Here is a 25899-nt window from a genome sequence, read left to right as displayed (position 1 = left end):
GGATGTGTATATAGCATTTTATATATAAGGGACTTGAATGTCCCTGGATTTTGAAATCTGTAGTGGATCTTGAAACCAACTGTCTGTGGACACCAGGAGACTATTGTATTTCCCATATGACTGGCTCAGGCTCCTCTCTCTCTCTCTCCCTCTCTCTCTCTCTCTCTCTCTCTCTCTCTCTCTCTCTCTCTCTCTCTCTCTCTAACTTTAAACGTTAACCTTTATTAGTATCTTCTTTTGGCACATAGGCTAGGTCACACTGAACCTTGCTTCGCTGTTCTCTGACGGCCTCTGACTCAGAAATGCCTCTTGTGGAACAGAATTGAATGTGGTAGAATGCCTTATTTCTCCTGATGCTTCTCTAAGGCCTCATCGTGGCTGCCTCCAGCCTTGAGCGGTTCTCCTAATAGAACCCTTCTCAAGGGCACACCTCCTGTCAGCCTTGCCTCTGTAAACTTGCCATTATTTTCTTTTATCTAACACCATAGTTGCCTACATTTTTTTTCTTATATTATCTTCTAAGAGTGTCACGATTTTCTGTTTTCTATTTAATACATCTGAGTCAGTGTTTGAATGGATATAAGTAAGGGCTTTATTTTTTTTTTCCACATGGATGTCCAATTGTTCCAGGACCATCTGTTAGAAACATCGTTTTCTTCACTGCATAGCTTAATCTCTCAGTGGGTCTATTTCTGGCTCCCTATTCTGTTCCAGATGCACTTGTCTGTCCCTCCACTAATACCTCCGTGTCTTGATTCCTGTAGCTTGATGTAGTGAAAGTTTTCTATATGTGTTCTTCTCTTTCTGAGTCCAGCATGCCAACCATTATACCATAAAACCAGCTCTATTTTTTCCTTTCAGTATTTTGCTAACTACCCTGGATCTTTTTCTTCTCCACGTAAACATTAAAAAAAAAAATTACAGATAGCAACAGGTTAGTTAGCAAAGACTTTGATTAAAATTGCATGGAATCCGGAGACCAGGTTGGAAATGACTGAGGCTGTGATGGCGTAGCTTGGCCATCCATGAACATAGGATATCTTCTCTTTTCATTGAATGATTTTTCCCCATCAGATTTTTGTAGATTTCTTTGATATATTGTTTATACTTTGCTAAATTTATACCTAAATACTTCACTGAGTACCTAAGTATTCAATTTTTATGTTAAGATAATTGGCATTCTGTTTTAAATTTAAAATTTTATTGTGGTCATTGCAAGTGATGGAAAGTGATTGACAAAATTTTTGTTTACTTGTTGTTATTGTTGTTGGTGGTGTGTGTGTGTGTGTGTGTGTGTGTGTGTGTGTAAGAGGGCGCACATGCCACGGTGCATATGTGCAGGTCAGAGGACAACTCTGTAGAGTTGCTTCTCTTCTGCTTTTACAGGGTTCCAGGTTTGCACTCAGGTCATTTTCACTACCTGAGCTATCTCACCGGCCTGTGCTCGGCTTCTGTATATTAACTTCAGATCTTGAAATATTACTTTAATTGTGTATTAGATTAAGAATAGTTTTCATTCTTGGTATCTATTCAGATTTCTTTTTTTAATCAGAGTCATGCAGGAGTCTGCAAACAAAGACAATTTTGTTTTCCTTCCTAACCTGTATTTTATTGCACTTTCTTGTTTCATTAGCTGGCACTTCCATTCTGTTGTCCCAGTGTGGCCAAGGAGAGAAGGAATGAGGTAGGCAGCATCCACAGGGCAGTAGCTTGAAATATTCAAAGACTGCCTCAGAGGGACAGGTAGGCGAAGCATACTAGACTGACCAGCTGTTGTCATTGGCCAGGGTCTGACAGAGAGCATCTCTGAAGCATAGCAATCCCTCAGGTCCATGGAGCCCACTCCTCCCCTTGCCTTTCTGGGCCACGTCAGATGTTCCAAATAGCTCTACAGCAACATGTTTGTTTGTTTGTTTGTTTCTTTTCTGCCTGTGGCACCTGCTCAACCTCTTCATTTCACCCTTACAGATACGGACAAAGGACAGGGTCTTTGACAGCATCAGTCACCTCATCAACTACCACCTTGAGAGGAGCCTGCCCATCATCTCTGCCGGGAGTGAGCTTTGCCTCCAGCAACCTGTGGAGAGGAAACACTGAGCTGGCGTGGCGCCACACCCCCATACCTTGTGCCAGGTCAGGGGGACCTGTGCTCTACTGCTCTCGGCCTATGGGAACTGAAACAGCTGTGGCTCATCGCCGTCTCCAAAAGCGCCCCAAGGGAGGTTTCCTTCCAGCTCAAACTTCATAAACATGTTCCACACACATCTCAGATACATATTAGAGGTGTATATACCCACACTTCCTGTAAAAATGGCCCCTATATTTATATTTTTAAGACTAAGAAAGATGTGAGACTAATGCTGAATGCTCTATGTTTTTAGTGAGAGGCAAGTTTGACTGTAGTTAGTTGTTCAGGCAAGAAATTTAACTCAACTGACCTATTCTACCGGGGAATTTTGCTAGGAAGGTGTAACCTGCAGTTATATATAATAAGCACAACACATGATGAGTGCAGTGAGTTCGTAGGTTTGACCAGGACAAACAGAATTAGGATAGGATACAGCAGCGTGCTGCCCAAACACCTGCCCCTGCCCCTGCAGTTCTGTGTGAGTTCTGGTTCCAGGCTGATGCTCTGCTCTGTTCATGGACAGAGGTGGCTCCTCTGGCTCTGGCTTGCTGGGTGCTGCCTCCCATGCTCCTAATCGATGTCCTATGAGTGAGTTTTCTACCATAGGTTGACTCACTGACACCTCATGCCAAAGCAGGGGGTATTATGGCTCATCTGGGTCATGTTTCAGCATGAGGACCTATCACCTTTGACCTCTGCTGTGTGTGTATGGATTGGGGGGATTCATTTGAGGTCAAATATGATACAAAATAAGACTTAAGATGTCTGACTTACAAATGCTTCCTTTGTTTTCATCAGTATAGTGACTAAATGAATGTCTGTGGAAGGTAGGATGGGTGTATTCCTGGTCTGTATGTCAATCAAGCCAGTGGGTCCATCACAGGCTGTGTTTGGAAGGTGCTGGTGAAATGGCCTCCCACCTACCTCTTGTATTCAGGAGAACAAAAATCACATGTAAGAGCCTTGAAGGGCCTGTACCAGTTTCTGGCTAGAATTGAGCCTTGGAGACACACTCACTGGCTGCTTTGTCCATGTCCATGTGTGCTCAGCACTTTGCTCCAGAGTCTTTGGAATCAGCTTGAGTGAGGGATGGTGAGGCACCTTGTCTCCTCTCCACATCTTCTCAGTTGCCCCGTGAAAAGGGGCCACGCCCAACGCCCTCTGTCTTGACCCCCATCCTACCAGTTCTGACGTTGTTGTTTCATGATGGATGATTTTGTGTTTCAAAGCTGGTTACTTCTAAACAACATTTGGGCTAGGGTCACCCACGACTTAACAAACAGATGATGAATTTGTTGGTTGGTACCTCCTCATAAGACTGCAACCTGGTTACTGATCTGCATGAAACCCATGTGGTGGCACCTGTGGCCAGTATAACAGGACTCTACATTTTAGGGTTGGGAGATCATAAATTGGAAGTTTTAAAGAGGAATTAAGTGTGTGTGTGTGTGTGTGTGTGTGTGTGTGTTTCTGTGTCTGTGTGTCTGTGTGTGTATATGGAGGGGTGGTGGGAGAAAGAGAGGGAGCAGGGAGCTTGGTGGTTAAGAGCACTGGCTGATCTTCCAGCGGACTCAAGTTCAATTCTCAGTGCTTGCATGGCAGTTTACAGCTCCCAGGGTATCTATCCTCTTCCAGTCTCCACAGGAAGCAAGTAGGCACGTGATGCACATGCCCACTTAAGCAAAACACACATACATATAAGCATAGGTAAACAATATTTTTTAAAAAAGAGCAGTTAAGGAGAGACTACACACTGGGCAAATCAGGGTTCTGCACGGCTCTAATGGTGCCTGTGAGCCTCGCTTTTGCTGCCATGTCGTCAAGTTGGGTGCTAGTAGTGGGGCAGTGTGGGGAAGATGCCAGGCTGTGTAGAAGACTCTCCATACTTTTTACCTTTTGAGGGCCCAATGAGCCCAAGCTGCAATCAGTGCTTCAATCTGGGGTTAGCACTCACTGTCTTGCTGTTTCCTGAGTGGTGTTGGTGATAGACACGAGATGGATAAAGCCCCACAGATGATCAGATAAGCTGGTGGCCCCTGGCTCAGCCGTTTGCCCTGTGACCACACGCAAAGGCTTCGAGGTGTTCTAAGAGTCACCCTGCACTCTGTCCCCCAAGAGACTGTGCTCTGTGCACACACATACACACCTTGCTGCTGCTGTGTGTGAATGTACAGAGCACACAACAAAATATGAAAATACCCATTCTTGAATTTCCTGCTTGGGAAGTGCAAGACTAAAATACTTACGCTTAAGTCACTAGTAAGTGTTATAGGCCATGAGCACCTCAACTTTCATCTACTTTATTTCCCTTTCCAGGGAAGTTAAAATACAGTACCCAGAAATTAGGTATTTGTCACCTCTGAAGTCAGTGTTGAGTCTGAGGGTGACAGGGTTTATAGGAATCAATTTAGAAAATTAAAAGCATTGGGGACAATGTTTTTCTTTTCAATTTTAACCCAAATATGTAATTTTGATCTCAGATTACAGGACTGGATGAGTGCTTAGGGCTTTAGACACAGGGCAGACTGCAAAGGTTTACACAGCAGCCGTGCCCTGGCCTGTGTTCCCTGTGACACACATCAGAGTTCACATGGGTTTATCACTTTTTTTCTGCAAACACTGTGTATGTTATGGGGCATTCCCTCAACCCTCGCTTCCACATGGAGAATCTGAGGCTCACATCAGGTTCCGTGGTCAGCTAACAGCAGAGCCAGTCTCTCTGCTCAGCATTTTCTGCGCACAGCTGTGGGCTAGCCTGTGCTTTCAGGCCAAGGGTTTGTAGGAAAACCCAAAAGAACCTCTTCTCTGAGCCTGAGTTCCTCTTCCCTTGGTTCCCGGCCCATATCTGCCTGTGTAGGGCATGGCTACAGGCTATGAAGCAGCAATTTCAGGCAGAATAGCACTATCCTGTGCATCCAGGAGCTTCAGCTTTGGGCACAGTGGCTAAGTCTATGCCAGGCAGGAGAGTGTGAAGTGTGCCTGGCTCCTGCATTTCTTGGTGGGGCGTGATGAGGCCCAACTGTCTTAAAACAGCCCCTGCCTCCTCTTACACAGTGGCCTGAAGCCCCAGCCAACCCCCTGGGAGAGTTAACTGTGCTTCCAATAGCCTCTCCATGCTGGTGAGGCTGGTTGGCCCCCCCACGGGACTCATCATGGTCCATGTCGGCCCTGAGTCTTGAACTTCTCCCTCCACCATAAAGTGAGCTGCCTGCTAGCAACACAGTCGAATGGTCCGATCTTCCATCTACACTTGTGTTACCATGGTATCCTTTTTTTGTATTTAAAGGACCAAGAGCTCAGTCTTGATGGTTAGCTTTCCGTTACAGGCCTTCTCAGATGGTGGACAGATGGGGTGATGCCAAGTAGGCCATAGGTGGCAACTGTGAGGTTCTCCTAGCAGCAGAGGCAGTTGTTAAGTGAAGGCTGTGGTATCCCACGAGTGGAAAGGAAAGCTTAGGTGGGAAGGAAGGGAAGGGCAGGGGAGAAGGAGTTCCCCAGCACCCATGGACTGCAGGTCACATTTGCCACATATCCAGGCTCCATCCAGGTCCATCCTGGTGTCCGGAAGATGCTCCCTCTTTTAAAGGGAAGCATTGCCAATGGCAACATCAGACACTGGGAGGCTTCCTTATGGGAATGGCTGTGGAATGGACAGCCCACTTTCATGTTAGAGCCAGGACCATGTTCTGAACCCACCTTCCCCATGACGTGGCAGTGGCCACCTCTGAGAAGCTGAGCCCTAGTACAACTAGAACAACGTGGGCTGTCTCTGACCAGTGGGCTCTCTGAAGCCTTGTACACACCCCAGGGCTTCCCACAAAGAGCGGTGCAGATAGATGGATATGTGAAAGGCCTGGAAGGTGACTTCCTGGGCCTCTTCATTCAGAAAGCGTGCTTCTCTTCTTCCTCCATGGGCCCGAGGTGCCATACTATCTATAAACAGCCTCTGTGGATGGTGACAGCCAGATTTTAAGGAGGAGGAGGAAAGTCAAAAGGTTGCAAGAGAGTTCATGCGCCCAGAAAAATCTGTGTGATGCTAGTTCCTGTGGGACTTTTGAAACGCTTTCCAAGAAAAAAAAAAATGGTGTAGATAAACTTCAGTCCTGGGACCGATTACAAACCTAGAAACCTTGGCTTTGTCTGGGATAATGGGCGGGTGTTTCCAAGATGGAGGGGCCCTTGTTTTTTCAGGTAAAGACACTGGAGCCAGGCAGAGGATGCCAGTGGTCAATGGGTAGGTCTAAGAGAGAACGCAGGACTTACTAAGGTCTTTTGAGACTCAAGCATATAGCTCCCCCTTATGGAAGCAGCAAGAAGTCCACTTACCCTCATACTTCACGTGTCAAGACACATGAAGGACTGAGTTGCGGTTGGCAACTTAGCTGGTATTCTACCAATAGGGGGATCCAGAGGCGATTCCAGCTTGCTTTGGAAATGATCCCAGGAGTCAGGAGGGAAGCAGTTGATAAGGAACGATTGCATGGTGGAGCACGTTTTCACCAGGTGTGCGTTGGGGGCATCTGCCTGCTGCCGAGCCTCAGGAGCAGAACTGAGCACACCTGAGGTAGCCAGTGGCTGGGGCAGGGAGGAGCTCCTCCACAGCCAGCGTGGATGGAAGGCTATCTCCAACAATTCCTCCAGCCCCATGCACACTCTGTAAGCTGGGGACTCTCTGGGTGGAGGGTGGCGTTTACGACAGTCAGTGTCAGAGCAGACGGCAGACATGGAGGTATCAGGCTGCCCGGCCTCTGCCTTTTGCACTCCTGACTCAGTGGGCCCGTGTGAGGATAGAATGCATGCACTTTCAGCATGAGGACATGCTAATGCCAGGGGTCTTGGCTTTGACACTGACCGGAAGAGCCTCCAGTCCTTCCTTGACTCTTACTGGTGGACTCCGCCCCCACCCCCACTTTTTATGAAGAAATTTGCACTTCACATCATAGATCCCAGGTCCGGGCTGTGAATTTAAAAATGGAGAATTAATAAGTACTTCTAAGTCCCTGCAACTGTGGCTGGCAGATAAAATGCCATCTGCCAGACGAGATTTATTTATAATGGGGCTTATACATATTCATAAGTTTGCAAGCAACAAATGCACAGTTTTAAAACTGGCACATTTTATAGCAGCCAGAAAAAAAAAGTTGCAACTTTATACCAGGGCTTTTGAGTGTGAGTTGCATGTGTGTATTACACACACACAAGCTTTCCTCGATTCAGATGTAGTATGCACCTAGGCATGTTGTGTGTCCACACACAGATCAGCTGTGTGCTGGGTTTTCTCTGTACTGAGCCTCTGGGGTTTCCTAGCATGGACAACTGTGTGTGAACATGGCATCCAGGGCTGGGGGGTTAATAGGTTCTCATCTGAAGATCCAGGGAGCAGAGTTCTGGGTGCTATGGGATGTGAGACCATGGCACAGAAAGGGAAGGAATGGGTTGCAAGGAGAGTGAAGGAGGGGTGTCACCATGGGCCATGACAGAGGGAAAGCAAACCGGGTAGAGTGGTACATGCCCATAACTCTAGCACTTGGGTGGTAGAGGCTGGAGGATCAGTAGTTCAGGGTTAACCTGGGCTATATAAGGCTGCGTATCAACAGAACTAGACAGAAGGGTGAGGAGCAGCCAGTAGAAGACAAGGAAGAGGCAGATGTTGGATAAGAGAAAAGAGAAGGGCAGATGTAATGCCTGCAGACCCAGGCACAACCTGACTTGGCTTGCCAAGTACATTTGTACATTATAGCCTACATAGCAGGCCCTGTGGGGACTTATGGGACAGAGAAGAAAACATAGGGTGAATCTGTCCCTGTTTATAATCTCATAGGAGCCCCACCCCAGCACACACATGGTGAAGTGTGAGAGTGTTGGAGGGCGGGAGGCCTTTCAGTGCCGGAGTGCCCACATTCAGTATGTATGGACCAAAACGGGTCAAGCTCAGGACTGAGCTGGGGGCGCTGAAGGTTTTGCACAGTAGGTGGCGCTGTGGAGCCTTTGAGGCAGAAAAGGATGCAAAAGGTCAAGATGTAACCCTTGAGGGAAACTGCTGTCGTTAGAATGCTGGGGGAGGGGGTGTAGATTGAGGGGCTTCCCTTCCTTTCGCTCCTGTCTCAGGTACCTTGGGTAAGGGAGTCCCTGAGAATCCCCCTCGCCGTCCCCAACACACTTATGATTCCTCTCTTAGGGTGAAAGTGAGAAACCACAGGAAATGAACAGCTTTGTGTACCACTGTCCATAGAGGAGCGTGCCTGTGGGGTGAACCTGAAGTCTGATCTTCCCGGGGAGGTGGAGGTCCACACATCAATCACACCAGAGTCAGACAAAAGCTCACAAGGCAGAGCTGAGTGGATCGTCCAATCTTGGAGCAATGCGTTTCTTTTCTTCTTGTTTTTCTTTCTTTCTTCTTCTTCTCCCCACCCCCCCCTTTTTTTAAAAAACATTGTGTGTGAGCCGCCAATTGAATGTTATCTGTTCAACTGACTTTTGGAGATAACTTGTTTCTGAGTATTGTGAAATTATGTGACTTTCTTTGTGTTCAGAACGAAACATTTAATGTTTAAAGTCCCAGGATATAGGAGACAGATCAGTAAATATAACATGTAACAAGGTATTTAATAGTTTTTCAAAATCATTTGGATAGCCAGTTATACACATTGATATTTGAATATTTGAATTCTTTTTTGTTTCTGTTAACTTTGGTAGAACACAAACAATTACTGTAACAGCAGCCTGTCTGGGCATATGGCCAACCCACCCCTTTGTACTCTGATACTGGCATGGAATTGTCTCCCTAAGTCACCCATGAGGAGCAGAAACACAAAACCAACTTCAAGTTTTCTAGCATTTTTCTATAATAAAACTTACATGATTTGACGAACATTTGGAGATCGCAAGATACACTAGGCGGAGGTAACTGGCTTGGATTCCCTCACGTATGGGGTGGTGCTTCCGGTCTCATGTCTCTCACCACGGGCCTGGCACACCACACCTGAGCTTCTGGGATGACCAAGAGGAGGGGGTATACAGCAGCCCCTCCCCAAGGCCCAGGTACAGCAGGTGGCAGGCCAACTACACTAGACAATGCTGCTCTTTTCATTATCACTAGGTACTGGAACACGTGCCTTCCTCATCCGGACAGCCATCCTTCTATCCCATAGCGGCCCCACTGGCCCTCTGAATTAGACACTTAAAACATTCAGGTGATGAGGTTTTTGCATTTGTCCATACAGATCCCAAAGCATGGAGCCAGCGATGTCATTAGACGTTTCCTATCAAATGCCCTTGTTACATTTCTGTGAACGGCACTTTCCCAGCATTACACGATGATCATGGCTCAAAGATTGAGAGAGGCAACCGTTTTTTAAATAGTTAATTGTTTCAGTGACTATAGGTGTAAGTCTGTTGGCAATAAAGGCTACTGTGAGAAGTGTCTCTTGTTTGCATGGCGGGGCTTATATTTGGGGATGCAGGGTGAGTGGGTGCCGTAATGCACATGTGGAGGTCAGAGGACAACGTGTGGGGACCAGTTTTCTCCTTCTAGCATGTGGGTCCTGGGCATCGAACTCAGGCCATCAAACTTGGTGGCAATCACCACTGTCTGCTGAGCCAGTTCACCAGCCCTGGATCTTGTAACACTTCACAGGAGACAGGAGGCCAGATTGAAATGTTTCTCTAGTAAATAGGTGTTCTGCTTTTCCGCAGAAGAAAAAAAAAATGGTAACTTGGCAGAAACGCTTGAAAAGAGAGTCATGCCAACATGGTGACCGGGAGCATAAGTGGCCGTGGGCAGGTCAGAGGTGATAGACGGTGGAAAGGCTGCACTGGGGGCTTTTCTCTACGTGTGAACTCAAGTGGTGCTCTGCAGTCACTGGAACACCATGCCAAATATGGATATTCTCTCTGTGGGATGCAGATTAGGGGTTGAAAACTTACTGCTTGGAAGATGGGGAGCCTCTGCCTGGTGCAGACTCACTGGCCTGTCTGCAGACGCTGGCAAATGTAGCCCAGTCTCTGAATGGATGATGTTTTTATGTTTTATAATTTTAATAATTTCTTCCCAACAAAGGGGCTATTGTTACTCTTCAAAACAGAGGCCCTGGCTAGGAGATGGTTCCATGGGGGAATCCCTGCACCTACATAAAAGCCACACATGGCGGTTCTTGCCTGTAATCCCAGGAGGAGAAAGACGGATCCTGGGTGCTTGCTGGCCAGTCAATCTAGCCAAAAACAGGCAGCTTCAGGTTCAGTGAGAGACTCTGTCTCAAAAATAAAGTGGAGAGCAATGGAGGGAGACCCTCTACTCCTGCAGGCACAATAATGCACATGTGTGCACACACACATACACACACTCACCAGCACCACCACCAGCAAGAGTAAAACAGTGTCTACCCAGATTGGCACCAGTAGCATCCAGTACACTAAAGTTCATTCTAACATCATCTACACGATGGGGACAGAGAGATAAAGGGACTTACTGATTGGGTTTCTACCTGTGGCTTATTCCTGAAATGCTGTGAGACCAGGTGCCAGGAGAAAAGCAAGATCAGCCCCACCCCAGACCCCCTGAGCCTCTATTGCAAAACAGTAGAACAACCAACCACACAGTCCTCTAGAATGGGTTTATATAAAGAATTTTGGTTTTATTTATTATTAACAAACAAACTGCAAGTAGTAAAGAATGTGCACAACCTTGGGTGGGCTCGCAGGTTCTCTGGTGTCAGGTCACTTGTTTCTGACCTTCAGGGTGAGGGCTTGGATGCATTTATGCCCAAACGTTGTTTGGATGGCTGGCTAGTGAAGGCGGTGCACAGCGGCATCACAGGCGATTGGTCAGTTTTGTATATATCAAGCGAGCACAGTTAGGTTTTAGTGTATTTTTAATTTCCGTTGCTTGACAACCTGTCATGCTACAAATGTTGTCGCCCCCTAGTGGCAATGGTGGGCATGGTTCCCTACAATAGCTGCTGAATGACGTAGACACACAGGAGGATAAAGTCAGGGTCAATCACAACGTGTTACTTAATATTAGTGACCCACATCCGCGGCTCCAGAGCATTCCAACTGTGAAAGAACATGTCCTCAAGCCCTTCGTTTTCCACCTCAACTCCCTTACACACTCGTCTGTTATTTATTTATTTTTCTTAAACCCGCACCTTCGTGCTTCCCTTTCCCAGAAAGGCCTTGGGTTTTGTCCACGCTGTGCGACAAGTGAATAAGTTATTTTCTCAGTGGCGTAGAGAAAAGGGCAGAGCGACGCCTCCACAGAACATCTCGGCAGTGTGGTACATCCGCCAGGAGTGACAGAAGGCAAGTCCTTTAGTCAGTCACCCCGTGGTTACCTAGGACCCCCGGGGGGGGGGGGGGTGTAATCCCTAAGCAAGAACAAATACCATTAGGTAACTACCGAGAGTAAATGCAGCTTTAAAAAGGTTCCGTGGGGTGGGGGCGGGGGGTGGGGGTGGGGGTGGGGAGGGCTGCTCTTCCAGGTTTCCTAAGGCATCGGTCTCCAATGCTAGTCAGTCAACATATGCGGAAATCTGTCGCGACATTTCCTCAAGTGAAAGTCCTTCTTAAGGCTGCTCTAGGAGCACCGGCGCTGGCCACTCCCCCCAGCACATGCCCTTCCCTTTTGTGTGTCCCGTGGGAGGGGATGTTCAGAGGTGTCTTCTGTGCATTTCCTCCACAAGGTAGACCAAGGAACGCAGGTCCAAGTGGTGAAAGGTGGAGCGCCCATCATATGGGAACGGCGATGGTCCTCTCTGAAGAACACACATTATGCCTCCTCGCCTGTGGGAGTCCTCTCACTGAACGGGCCTGACATGGGGGAGGGGTGCGGGGGGTTTCTACTCTGAGGGAGTTGAGAAGCTCGGCTGATAGCTCCAGCTCCTTGCCAGTGACAGCAGAGGGGACAGTTGGCACGGAGCATTTCTGTATAGAAGTGAACTTCACTGCTGGAAACAGCCTGATGCAGCCCACTGATCCAGTCCCTTGAAAAGGTGACCCACGGTGGAGGGCACCATGCCTGTCTTAAAGCCTCCTCCTTCAGCGATCCACCAGAGTTCTGAGAGATCCTGCCCAGCTTTTCTGTGATTTTCAGAAATGCCTAAGTTATCACATAATTTGGCTTTCAGATGTACTTAAGCTTATGCAGAGGGCACAAGAGGGACACAGGGATGTGAGGGTAAGACTGACAAGCCTGGGCTGCTCTTGGGCGAGGCTTTTGAGGACACTTCTCCACAGATGTGAGCTAGAACACCCGTGCAAGTGCACTGGGAGAGGCACATCACCTTACCACACAGTGATCTCGAACCTGGCGCAGCAGTGGGGGCAAGTTTGGAGAAACAGTTACATAACGTGTGGAGGTCTGACACATCATGTGGGCTCCACCTGGGAAGACCTGGTGTATACATCCTGTGCAGCACAGCAACAGACAAACACATATGTGAGCACCCATTCTACGAAACATAAATGTAGTGTGAACATAGCAAAACATCACCGCAAGGCGCACTGTGCATAGCGCATCGCCGTCTGCTCTCTTCCCGGACCAGGGAGAGCGGCATCTGAAGGCACCGGGCAATGCCAGCAGCTCTGTACATTCAAAAGGCTGGATGGAGCCTGCAACATGTAAGGCACGTCCATGTCCGGGCTGAAATGTGTTGGTGATTGCTTGGGTCCCCTCCCCCAGGAGATGCTCACATTGGCCACATCAAGCAGACCTCCAAAGTCAAGGTCTCCAAGGCCCCACGTGGAAGTAACGCATGCAATAAATAAGTGTGGCTGCAGAGCTTGCCCTGTGGAGATGGTCACTTGCAGAGGACCCCGTTCTGAAGCGATCTGTTTTTGTCAAGGATGCAAGAAGAGGTGGCCACGTGGGGCAGGTCTTTCCTGGCCTCTGGAGAGTGGCTGCTGTTGTCACTGGACCTTGACTTACTCCTGCTTTGGTCGAGAGCAGGCTGCATTGGTGAGGCCTGGGTCCCCTTGCTCTTGACCAGACAGCCGCACACCAACCGGAAGAAAGCACGCCGCATTTCTTTGCTGGCCAGCGTGTAGATGACAGGGTTCATGGCAGAGTTGAGGACAGCTAGCATGATGAACCACTGACTCTTAAACAGGATGGAGCACTCCTTCACCTTGCAGGCCACGTCGATGAGGAAGAGGATGAAAAGGGGAGACCAGCAGGCGATGAACACGCTCACCACGATCACTACGGTCCGCAGCAGGGCCATGGACCTCTCAGAGTTGTGGTTGGCCACCCGGCGGCTGCTGGACTTGACCAAGAAGTAGATGCGCGCGTACAGAATGACGATGGTCACTAGAATGCCTGTGAAGATGCTGATGAGGAAGGCAATGTACTTCTTGGAGTAGAGGGGCAAGATGGTAGAGCAGTCAGGAAAGTTCTCCAGGCAGTTCCAGCCCAGGATCGGCAGGGCACCCAGCGAGAAAGCAATCAGCCAGCACATCCCAATCAGAAGGAACACGCGGTGCTTTTTGTTGGCGTCGTACGGCCTCATCTTGATCATGGTCAGGTGCCGCTCTATGGCAATGGCTAACAGGCTGCAGGTGGACGCGCCCAGGGCTACGAACATACTGCCTTCCCTGAGGAACCACACTGTCGGAGACAAGCTGAACGTCTTCCTGCCAGACATCAGAATGTTAACCTTGTAGGCTATACCGGCCAGCAGGTCGCAGAGAGCCAAGTTGCCGATGAAAAAGTACATGCGGTTGTGAAATTTATTGTTTTTCCAGATGGCAATCAGAACCATCAGGTTCTCCAAGACGATGAAGCTACAGGTGACCAAGAAGAGGATGGTGGTGATGAAGGTGGCACCCTCAGGGGGGTCTCGCAGCCTGCCTGCCAGCTTCCCAACGTAATCGTAGTGTTCCCGGAGAGTATCATTCCCGGAGAAAAGCTGGTAGCCCTGCGCATGCGTAGTTGCCATGACTGCCTAAAGACAGGTGGTTACCTCAATAGTCCACGAGAGGGCGCGCCAGGAACGTTCATTTCAGGGAACAATTGGGACAGTGGTGGTGGTTTCTGGAAGGCTTGCAGGCCTGGGTCCAGCAAGAGTGTTGAAAATAGGCTCTGTAAGGAGATGAAAATAGAAGGAGTTTTGGATCAAGTGATTACCATTAACTGACCCTCAGTGTGGAAACCGCTAACGCGTTTGGAGGGCTGGTGTGCAGGGAACTCTTAGAACGTAGGCCAAGACTCTTAATAGAGCCCAGGGGAACCTGTTAGAGGCCTGGAGGGAGCTGCCAGAGAAGGAACTTAAAGTGTGAATCTGTGACTCACGTAGCCAAGGCAGACACAAGTAAGCTTCCAAGTGGAAATCTCCAGGTACCAGGAAATGCTGGGCTAGTTCTCACCCACCACGTGGGAGCTGGTTAAACCCAGCTGCAGAGGGAATCAGGTTTTTCTCGGGATGAGGAAAAGGGAGGGAAGGAGGGAGAGAAGGAAGGAGGGAGAGGAGGATGAAAAGGAGGGAAGAAGAGGGGGTGGGGAAAATCAGAAGACAGTAGGGGGAATGTTGTCTGAAGGACTTCTGAGTCCTCCTTGGTGAGTTTTGGAGTGACACCATACTTCCAATACTTCCTTGGACCAATTCCCTCAGGGTCTGGATGGGCCTTTGGCCCACCTGGCAGAGAGCCCTACAGCCTGACCACACAGGGAGGGCAGGAAGAGCAGCTTGAGGCTGGGCAAGAACCCTGCGGCCACTGCACTATGCAGAGCCCAGCGAGGAAGGAACGGGAATGGGGACTGGGCCTGGAAAACAGCTGCCGCCGAGGTTAAAGGAAGAAAGGGAAAGGGAGGGAACGTCTGTGAGGTCTGGGTGTGGCTCAAAGTGCAGAGGTCTGGGCTGGGAGGATGAGTGAGTGTATTCACAATGCCTGTGAACAGAAGAAAGCACGCCTCTGGGGGTGCTGTGAGGACCCTGAGCTCAAACACCAGATGTTCCTGCACGTGACTGAACCTGAAGCTCACCCATGCAGCTACCCATGTAGCTACCCATGTAGCTACCCATGCAGCCACCCATGTAGCTACCCATGCAGCCACCCATGCAGCCACCCATGTAGCTACCCTTGTAACTACCCATGTAGCTACCCATGCAGCCACCCATGCAGCCACCCATGCAGGTACCCTTGTAGCTACCCATGCAGCCACGCTGGCCTCCATTGAGCTCCAGGGCTCCTCCCATCTACTTGCCCACAACACTAGGCTTATAGATGTATGATACCAGGCTGAGCTTTCTGCCTGGGTGGTGGGGGTCCTGAACTCATGCTTTCACTCATGCTCGCATGGCTGCGTGGTGAGTGCTTGACTAAAGGAACCATCTCCCCAGGCCTGTCCGCTGGCCCTTGGATGTGTTAACCTGGCTTATGTCTCATCTCCATCGGCCTTCACGATTCTGGTGCTCTGCTTGGTTTCCAAGGATTTCCCATCTGTTTTTTTATTTGTAGTCGACACACCTACTTGTACGTCTTGGGGGTGCAGTGTACTGATCTGTGCACACTGCCGGTAATTAGCAAAGTACAGACATTGGCATTCTTGCCGTTTTAAGCGTTTGCAAGTTCGAAACCTCTATCTTCAAATTCTTCAGTGTGATGAGCCAAGCCGACTCACCATGCTGCAGAGCTCTAAACTGGCCCCTCTTTCCAACTGTGTCTAACTTCTTTCTGCTCCTCCCAACTCCCTTTCCAGGCTTACTTATTTTAAATTAAAGCTACTGGGTTTTTAAATATTGAATCAGGGTCAAGTGAGGTGAACTGAAAACCATCTACTTCACATACCCAGTGAGGGTTTACTCACAGTGTTTAAGCTTCAGCCTAATTTGGGTCCTAGACACATGGACCAACACAGCAAGGCCTCACCCACCACCAGGAATTTCTTCCAGAGGTCAACAGAGACTTTAATCCCTAAAGGGTAAGTGGTGCTATAGGGCTGAGAAGAAAATGTGACTTCAGAGGGGCGCTGCAACCCTGGGACCCTCTGGGGAGCAGTGGGTACTGTGCCAACCTTTTCTTTCTCCATCACTTGGGAGGCCTTAGCACTAGCGACATTGGAAAGACAAGAGCTATACAACGGTGCTGGCCACACATTTCTATTAACCTGTTCTAGAGCACAGACATGCTGAGGTTTGTTTCCATGATCATTCTAAATGTCATCATGATTAAACAGCAAAGGCAGGAAAAGTCACCATTATGATCAGTGCCAGCCTCGTGTCCTCTGAGCGCTGTGCCCTGTCACAGCAGCTGGCCAGGGACCTTCCGCACTTACAGAGTGGGTCTGCCAGTTCCTACAGATGTGAGAGGAACTATCCCACACTAGGCTCTATCCCTGCCATGTGATTAGCTGTGCCATCCACAACACTACAACGCACTGGGCTTCTGGCTCTGCCATCGGGGCTACCTGCTCTGCCAGCAGGGGTTTCTGTTCTGGAAATGGACCAGCAATGTCTGAAGGCCCAGCTCACAACACAGGTGAAAACTGAGGTTCGGTTCCAGGCTTCTTGTTCTAGTGAAATGAGTAAAGTTAGATTAGCCTTTATGTGTGCATATGTGTACACACGTGCCTGTGTGGAAGCCGGGGGTCAATCTCACGTGTTCCTCAGATGCCGTCACCTGGGATTTGCTGTTGTTGTGCTGTCTGTCTGTTTTGAGGCAGGGTCTCTCACTGGCCTGGAACTTAGCTAGTAGACTTCTCTGGCTGGCCAGTAGGCCCCAGGAATCCTCTGTCTCTGCCTCTGCAGCACTGGGATTACAGCATGCACCACAGCCCCATGCTTTTCCACAGGAGCTCTGAACTCAGGTCCTCAGACTTGGGAGGCAAGCCCTTTACCTACCGAGCCATCTATCCCCCCAGCCCTCAGCTGTTCTGATACTAACTCAGGTTGTCTCCAGTGTCTCACTTTCCCAAGACTCCCACAGCACACAACAACCCTCATTGCTCCCTGGGAAGTCTGGACTTTTGCCTCGAGCATAAACAGAAGGGTAGAGAGTCCCTCTAAATCCAGCAGATCCTGAACACCCCCCAAGACAGCTGTTCTTAACCTGTGGGTCGTGACCCCTTGGGCAAACTTCCATCTCCAAAGACAGTTACAGTAAGATTCATAACAGTAGCCAAATTACAGTTATAAAGTAGCAGTGAAAATCACTTTATGGGGGCTGAAGGGAGGGCTCACTGGTTAAGAGCACTGTCTGTTCTTCCAGAGGTTCTGAGTGAGCCATATGGAGGCTCACAACCATCTATACTGTGATCTGATGCCCTCTGGTGGAGTGCAGGGGTACATGCAGATAGAGCACTCATATACGTAAAAATAAATCTTAAAAGACTTTTTAATGAAATTACTTTATGGTTGGTGCGGGGGGTGTAGGGGTGGGGTCACCACAGCACGAGGAACTGTATTAAAGGGTCACAGCATCAGGAAGGTCGAGAACCATGCTCCGGGAGGGACAGAAGGCAAAGAAACACAGGGCTCTCTGCAAGAACATATCTTTTCCTTTCCTTCCTACACAGAAGGTTGTGCAGAGAGAAAGAAAAACAAGTGATCAGTAAAAGCAAATACATAGCAACTAAGTAACCACCATAAAAATAATAGCAGGCATGCCAGGACTTGTGGAGGCCAAGGGCCAGCAGGGTAGCCCACTTCACCACTAAAGTCTGGACTATGGTTCCCCTCAATTAAACCTCATCTCTCAAGCAGCAGAGACTTCTCTAGAACAGCTCCTGTTAGATTCGATTCTCTGGTTCTCTGCATTTGCGACTTGAAACCAATTGGCTCTTTGGGACCTAGATGTTTTTTCTCTGGTCTATCAAGAGTTTAAAGATGGCCGCATCCTGGGACCTACATCCTGGGCTAAGCACCAGGGTGAATTCGGATACATGCAGGCACCACTGTGCAGGCCAGAAGCAGGCCACAGAAGCGCTTTTCCCTGTGTTCCGAAGGGGTGCCACCCACACGCCTCCGCTTTGCTAAGAGGAAGCCTGAGCTCGGCTTAGAACTAGGTGTGGTGTATCAGTACTGTCTCCAAGTCACCACAGGAGTGCACCAGGCAGCCAGCCTGACCCACCACCACTCAGATCAGCAACAGGCCACCAGGGGTCTCTGCTGGTCGCTGCTGTCACCCAGCATGACGAATGTTGGGGAGTTTCTCACCCCCAAGTGAATTTATCCTCCTTCTTGCAGTACATAAATGAACCCATGTGACACCCCACATTTGGCATGTTTCCCTCCACAGGGCGTCCATATGAACCATGCTTATAGGTGCAGCCAAATCCTGTTTGCTCTTAATCTATGTGTATCTGCACGCCACCCTCTATGGGTCTGATTTGCAGACAAGAACAATTTCTCCCATGGCCAATGCTGGTTCTCACACATATTGTTGGTAAACAGGTGCCCGTGTCTTTGTAGGTCACCCTTGGTTCCTAAGGGGCACAGAAGGGCTGGTCTCCCCGACTCATAGCTGTTCAGTTAGGCCTGTAAAATGGGTGTTCGTGGGGTCAAGATGTCCCCACTGAAGGCAGGGTGGATGCAGTAGTCAGTTGTGCACTGTGCTTTGAGAAGGGATGAAGTCTGTTGCTGGCAATGACACCGTGATCCATTTCTGTTGGAACAAACGAAAACCCTGGGGCTAGAGAGATGGCTCAGAGGGCAAGCCCCTGGTGGGGGGCAGGGACATGGCTGGGAGCCTGGGCTTGAATCCCCAGGTGGTAGGTAAAGCCAGGCATTGTAAGTCCCAGCACTCCCACACGACATGGGAGGTGGAAGTAGGAGAATCCCCAGACTTTCCAGCAGATGGGCCAGCTATGAACAACAAGGGAATCCCTGTCACAAACAAGGTGGGAGGACTGCCACCTGAGATTGTCCCTAACCTCCATACACATGTGAGCATCTGCACTCCTACACACACACACACACACACACACACACACACACACACACACACACACGTGTATGTTCACACTTGAGCACACACGCACATATTTACACTTGAGCGCGCGCACACGCACAAACACAGTCACACGACTTTTTTTTTTTCCCTAAGAAATCTGACATTAAGGTGGTGGTCACACACTGACTAGTTGAGGCATATTCCAGAGATAGATAGGCCCACTGAGCTCCGAGGGCTCCCTCAGCAGCACTAGTCTCCTCAGCACAGACTTGAAGGCAGCCCCTTGCCTGTGTTCATCAGCACTAGCAAGCACTCTGACACCCCCATCCCAGCAAACTCCTCATTACCCTCTCCCGTCCCCCTCTGAGCCAATGAGGACTGGAGTCCTTAGTCACCCTGTGTTTAACCAGAGCCACTGTTCACATCTGAGCTGTCCTTGCCCCTGTCACCTGAGTCTTCTCGCTTTGGCCTCATGACACTGGGACCACACAGCTTTCCTTGAAGCACCCTGACACCAAGCATATTTTCTTTTTGCTAAGAAGAGATGCCTTTATCAAATGGGTGAGACTGTGCCAATATTAGGCATGCTTGCCCCCATGCGCCCCCCTCCCTCCCCACGCCAATCCAAAAGCAGCTTCCCTTGGGGGAACTGAGCCTGGGAGAGGGGCCCAATGGATTCCAGATGTGCCTTCTACACTAGCAACTCACTTTCTCCATATGTCAGTTTAAAAAGTAAACAAACTATAAAAAGAAGGAAAAGGAGGGAAAATATCTCTGCTGCCTAGTGTGTCCCCTTTCTTTCTCCCTCCTCCTCCTCTCCCCCTCCTCTTTTTTTTCCCCCTCCCTCCTCCTTTTCTCTTTCTCAAACATCTTAGAGAAAAAGAATTCTCCCTTGGTCAGAGGAAGGACTCCTTTTTTTTTTTTTTTCAAAGGCTTGTGCTTCCAGAGACATCAATGACCTCATCCTCCAAACCGAATTAAAGCATCAGCATTTGACAGTGGGCAACATTTCTTAGAAAGCCAGAATGTGTTTTGTTTTTCTTTCTCATTTAAAAGAACCAAGAACTGAAATAACCAGCAGGCCAGTTCCTAGCTCCCAGTCCTGGAAAGTTCCTTTGCTTAATAAAACCCCTCACTCTGGTTTTCTGCCTGGACCTCACTCTGCCTCCAGAGTGCAGTTCAGGGCAGGATGGAGGCTTCACTCACATAGCCTCACGCGCTGGCATGCTGAGCAAGGCTCACCTGTGAAGCACCCTGTGAGATAAAGGTCAAAGGTGAAAGCTGGCGAAGGCTCCTGCCTCTCCCATTTTCCTTCCTTCAAGCGAGGATACAAGTTCCTCTGCCTGGTGGGGCTTTCCAGGTCCTGCTGTCTGCTGTCCATGTCCTACTCATTAGCAAGCAAGATGATATACAAATTCGGATGTGGTCCAAGAAATCCCAGATGTGGAGGTCATGTCCCAAGAGTATCGGGTGCCCTATGAGCATCCTAAGTGTCAGACTTGTCTGTGGGAAGCCATGGGATTATGGAGCCATGTATTTGTTTTATGATCCCCCCCCCTCCCCGCTCCTTTGCCTGCCAGTCGGTCTTTTCAAGTTCTCCCTACAGTGCCTGTTCCAGTAAGGGTAGGCGATCAACTTACCGCCAAGCTTTCCAGAAAATGAATGTAGATATATGGAAAGCACTCCCATCGGAAAGTTGAAGACAAGATAAGGAGTCCTGCCCAGGACGTGCATCCGGGCCCCTCCACGTCACATTTAGTCTGCACAATAGCATGTGACTTCTGAATAAACACAGGTTCATAAGAACATGAGGCTCTTAGTGACAGAGCCTGGCTAGGCTGGATGTGGGGACATCTGTCCCAGCCCATCCCTAAGGGATAAGGTTTTTATGAGTCAGTCACTTGTCATAGGTCCCTTAGCTAGGAGGTGCTAAGAGCCTCTCGCTTGTCTTTACAGCCTAATTGTCACTACTGGCATTCCAGTGCCAGTCTGGGAGCTTTGCTGGGAAGTTTAGATAACTGAAGCAGGAGAGAGAAGGCTATTGAAACTGAAGGAGGGCAGTCAGCTGCTAACCGCCTCTTCCAAGCGCTTGTGGAAACCCTTTTAGCAGACTGTAACCCAGATCCAAAATTGATAAACATGGACTTGTGAGAGGCAGACATGATAGTAAGATTCAGGGAACACCAGCACCGCATCTCATCTGACACAAACAGCTTGTTTAAGGGTGGTCTCCAACCTTTGAATGGAAAAAGGGGGTCCAACTGCCACAAGGAACCCCAACATTTTTAAAATTGTGACACATTCAAATCTTTATTATTCTTCTAACAAAAAATATACTCATAAGCTGTAGGTGTTGAGGAAGACGTCTGTGGAACAGTGTCACGGGTTCCAGAAAAAGGACCAGTTCCCTGATTCATGAGGGATGTACAAAAAGCCTCACAGGAAATGGGAGTTCCTACATCCAAATATGGTAGGGAACCAGGAGGGTCATGTATGGGGAAAAATACATATAAACATAAAGAGCAAATGCTAAGTGGTTATAACATCATTCTCCCCATAGTGTGGGGAGGGGGCTTCCCAGGGGTGGGCTCTACAGGTGGGCTCTCTGGTGCATGTGGGGGCAGATTGCCGCTGACCTGATGTGAGCATCTGCTGAGGTGCAGACAGGAAGATACAACATGGGGTTCTATGGCAACACAATACTCACCTTAACACACACACACACACACACACACACACACACACACACACACACACACCCCAACATCACCACCTCAGCGAAACAATTCTGACCACAGCCACGACTTGCCAGCCAGTTACCTGCAGTAGGTAACCCTTCGCTCCACTTTCTAGGAATTAGTTTCTTCACCCTGTCTGCCTGGTTTTTCACCCACGAAGGAGGGAACTTTGAATAGACAAATTTTGTAGGTGCTGGTATGCGATCCTGGAGACTTCTGACTGCAGATTTTAGAATAGCAAGTGGCTGTGGAGGCTGGGGTGGGGGGTTACAGGAAAGAAGACCCCCCCTTCCTTCAGGGTGTCACACACCTCTTACTGTGGTGTTCAAAGCAAACATTCCCTCTAAACAGCTGACAAGAAATCTCTCTTACATCTAAATGTAAGAAATATGGCATCAGGAGTGATCAAGGCCAGAGAGACAGGGACACAGAGAAGACGCACTGGCACATGGTGATCCCCCCCTCTTCCCTCCTTCCCTCTCTTCTCAGTTACGAATGACATACCAGTTTTCCCTGGGAGCCTCATTATTGCATCGAGGCCCCTTTGTCTTCCAGCTCCAGGCCTGACACCCCTAATTGCCTAGTTTGAGAAGTGCTAAGAAAACTGAAATTTTGTAACTAATAAAACTCAAACGAGTAATTTTCTTTTCCCTAGTGGGAAAACCCACAGCCATTCCATCCCCAGTTTTTCTTCCCACAAGGGTGTCTAACTTCGTAATTAGCCAAGTAAAGCAAAAAAAAAAAAAAAAAAAAAAAAAAAAAAAAAAAAAAAAAAAAAAACAACTTTCCCTTGGAGAGCCCGCTCACTACCCGCTGGGTTTGCAAACACATTTTAAAAGCCCTGGTTGTAATTTAAAAGAATTCTATACCACTCCCCTAGCCCTAGGAGACAGCTATGTCACCTCAGTGAGTGGCGTGGAGAAGAAGAGGAGGTGGCAGATGCGAGGCACTCTCGAGTCCAAGTCACTGTTGTGCCCCGACTTGGTTGGGATTTTATCAGAAAAGTGCTCCCGGTGGACCCCCAGGCGCTCAGCCCACGACTCCAGGTTTGCACAACCCCGGGCCAGGTCCCGCCGCTCACCTCCGTCTGTAAGGCGTATCTGGGCCGGCTGCATGCTGCCGGGTCTCAGCTAAGACTCCAGTCTAGGGGCTCCGGAAGTCGCTCGTGGCCTCAGGTTTCTCTCCGTCTCGGCTTGTCCTGCCACCTCGCTCAGCACTCGAACCTTGTCGCCTGCCTCTGAACTAGCTCGCCTAGACTCTGCCCTAAAGGATCCGAAGCAAACTTTTCCAACGGCCCTCTGGGGCGGGGCTCAGAGTCACCCCGCCTCCTGCCGCCCCTAACCCAAGCTTCAGAGCTTTAGCCTGCTGGTCCCCAGCTATATTCCAGTCCCCAGCCACGTCCCCGCCCCGGGCCACGTCCCCGCCCAGCCTTTCTGCTAGTCAGCCGCACCCGCGTTGTCCGGACCCACGGACCACGGCTGGGGCTCTTCAACCCTCTGGATTTCCCGTGCCCCTATTCCTCCACCGATCACACACCCCAACCCCACACAAAAGCACCTGGACCCTGATCCCAGTGTCCTCGGTCTATCTCTCGAATTCTATGTGCTCCAGGACACAACAGCTGCAGATACCGAACTAGGCGCGGAGTTGGGCTTTGGGTAGCCGCCTACCTAGGTAGTTAGAAGGATTTGGGCGGATCCTTATTAATATACTGTTACTCCCCTCGAGATGACTAATGATAACTATAGTATCTTTAACCTGAAATTAACCGACTACCAGTTTGAGCTGGTAAGCTAAGCCCCCTGGACCCCCGCTCCCGCCCCCATCCCTCTCGGAGCTTCAGGGACAGGAGCACCCCAACTCCCGTCCCCATCCTCCTGCGCGGTTCAGGTCCAGATTCTTGTGTCTTGCCCACCTTACTCAACCACCTCTCTCTCACCCCAGCCTACTCCTGTACTCTGGGCAAGCCTCGCCGACCCTGTTGGGAGAAATGAGATTCTTTAGAAAGAAACTGCACAACTTTCGGTTACCAAAGGAAATGTGAACGACCTCCAGACCAGCCTGGGGAGGGATGGAGAGGAGAGGATGGAGGAGAGCATGGCCAAATTCCTGAGCAGGCTGGCTCCTGGTCCCTTACCTGTTCTCATGCGCTTTCTTGCCTACGAAAGATGAATTTGGATCAGGAAGTCTTTTACTTGGGGTTCATCTGGCACGGGAAGGCCAGAACTTGGCTGGCTTTGGCTTTCTTTCTCTGTTGCCTGGTGAGAAACACAAGCCCTCAGGGTCATGAGTCCCTGCCTGGGCCAGGATGCTCAGTGGCGGTATGATTCCCCTGAGCTCTGGACCTACTAGCTTAGCCTTCCAATTTTGTTTAGTGCCTTGGACACAGCTGGGAAAAGCTACTTCTCTCCCGAGGTGCAACGGGAATGTGTCTCAGTGTGTTTGACTCCCACAACATCCAGCTAAAGAGTGAAGAAGCAGCTGCAGTTGAAGATGCTTTGGTAACTGTTTCTACAGCCGCTTCCTGTAGCCAGGGTAACAGTACAGCTTCTTTTTGGGCACTGTGTCTAACCCCACAAAAAGGCCTAGTCCTTTAACGGTTTCCCATTGTATCCCCATCACTGCTATGGGCCCGGTGGAGGTGCCTTTTTACGGCATGTTATCTCCATCCCCCAGCAAAGCGGTCCTCCAGATAGAACCGGGTGACTCTGAGTCCTTGCGATAGTTCCTCCGACCTCCGACTCCCACCACCGGAGGGGTACCAGGGCTCTCACTGCTTTCCTTAGAGCTGTTCTACCCACAGCATCCCTGAGGTGTCTCTGAAACCTGTCTTTCAATGAGGCATTTTCCCCCCGAAGATTCCCAGTCAGAAGCCTCTGTCTTCCCTGTCCAAGCCTCCTTCTCCCTGATGAAAGTCCCACCTCCACCTGCTACGATACAGTTCCTACCCATCTGTTCTGATGGAGGCGCTAGCTCTCTCCTATGATGGAGGCCCCAGGTCCCTCTTCTGTGATGGAGGCCCTATCCTATCTCTCTGCTGTGATGGAGGCCTTCCCTCCATTGTCTACCATGCTAGGGACCGTAGCCCTTCTGCTGTTCTGTATCTGGACCTTAAAGCTCAAACATTCAGCTCTCAGCTTTCACAATGGGTCTCCAGGCCCATATAGACTCCACTACAGACAAGCTACTCTGCCTGCATTTCCTGAGAGAAGTAGCTCTCTTTTCAGGCTGTACACACACACACACACACACACACACACACACACACACACACACACACCACACCACACCCTTCCCTTGTGTATTGCTGGCTGATGAGAGAAAGCCAGTTCATAAGCTCAGCAGGAACAGGGGAGTGAGAGACTCCCCATCCTGCAGCTGTCCCCGGAGAGATAGAGCTGGACACGGGTGCTAGGTGGTGAAAGTGGGCAGGATAGTAAACTGATGACACAGTGCCGGCTGAAAGTGTTTTCCACGGAGATGTCGACAGGTGTCTGGTTATACTGTGTCCTCTAGACTGAACCTTGGGGTACCCAGGTACTTTCTGAACACCATTCTCGGCGTGCTCGTGAGCGTGTTTGGGTGAGATTAACATCTGGCTGCTACAATCTATGGCTGGCCAGTGTGGGGGAAGTCCAGTCCCTGCAGGCATGAATAGACTGTTCTGAAGACAAAGGGCCAGACCCTGTAGAAAGCACTCTCCCGCTGCCTGTCTTTGGCTTAGCCACATTGGCACAGCGGAGCATTAGCTGCCTAAGGTTTTGACTTACTGCCTCATGAATGAGTCAGTCCCCCCTGGCAGATGTGTTTGTGTTACATGCACATGCATACATGTATATATTTTATTGGACTCTTTCCCTGGAGAACCATGACAGTTGGTATCATGGTCACAGTGAAAAAGCTGAACTTTTTACAGGTAGACACCATGGGAGACAGGAGCTCTCTTGAGGTAATACTGGGGACTTGGGTCTGCAACTTGACAGACAACCTCAAGCCACTTCCTTTCTGCTGGCCTGCACCACGGTTTTTAAGAAAGGTGGCTTTATGTTCAAAGCTGGCCATGGGCTTGCAGAATGGAACATGGCCCTGTGTATCACAGCCCTATTTGGACCCACAGTGAACCTCCGATGCACTGCCACATCCTTCAAG

At 49.5% G+C, this 25899-nt stretch overlaps 2 protein-coding genes across 3 annotated transcripts in view; one reads left to right on the top strand and one right to left on the bottom strand.

The window, feature by feature from the left end:
- The window catches only part of Shc3 (SHC adaptor protein 3), a 123432-nt gene extending 120302 nt beyond the window's left edge, over window positions 1-3130 (top strand). Inside the window, exon 12 of the mRNA XM_051171204.1 lies at window positions 1969-3130. Within this exon, the coding sequence (XP_051027161.1) occupies window positions 1969-2097 (129 nt within the window). The 3' untranslated portion in view covers window positions 2098-3130. The remainder of the gene's footprint in view (window positions 1-1968) is intronic.
- An 8834-nt stretch (window positions 3131-11964) lies between these two features.
- Window positions 11965-23158, bottom strand: S1pr3 (sphingosine-1-phosphate receptor 3). Of its 2 annotated transcripts, none has more exons than XM_051171185.1 (2): window positions 22832-23158; window positions 11965-14204 (listed from the first exon to the last, which is right to left on the bottom strand). In XM_051171185.1, exon 2 carries the CDS (start codon window positions 14059-14061, stop codon window positions 12925-12927), a length of 1137 nt encoding a protein of 378 aa, XP_051027142.1. In that variant the 5' UTR covers window positions 14062-14204; window positions 22832-23158; the 3' UTR covers window positions 11965-12924. The 2 variants fall into 2 exon arrangements, with proteins under 2 accessions (XP_051027142.1, XP_051027149.1); XM_051171192.1 differs by lacking the exon at window positions 22832-23158 and adding an exon at window positions 20653-20766.
- Between the last annotated feature and the right edge of the window lie 2741 nt (window positions 23159-25899).

Source organism: Acomys russatus, chromosome 3, assembly GCF_903995435.1.
Source record: "Acomys russatus chromosome 3, mAcoRus1.1, whole genome shotgun sequence".
In the NCBI taxonomy this organism is placed as follows: domain Eukaryota; kingdom Metazoa; phylum Chordata; class Mammalia; order Rodentia; family Muridae; genus Acomys; species Acomys russatus.
Note: the sequence above shows the minus strand (reverse complement) of the source record. Positions and strands in the feature narration are given on the sequence as shown.

Coding starts and splice junctions, on each gene's coding strand:
- S1pr3 (XM_051171185.1), bottom strand. CDS start 14,061: ATGGCAACTACGCATGCGCAGGGCTACCAGCTTTTCTCCGGGAATGAT.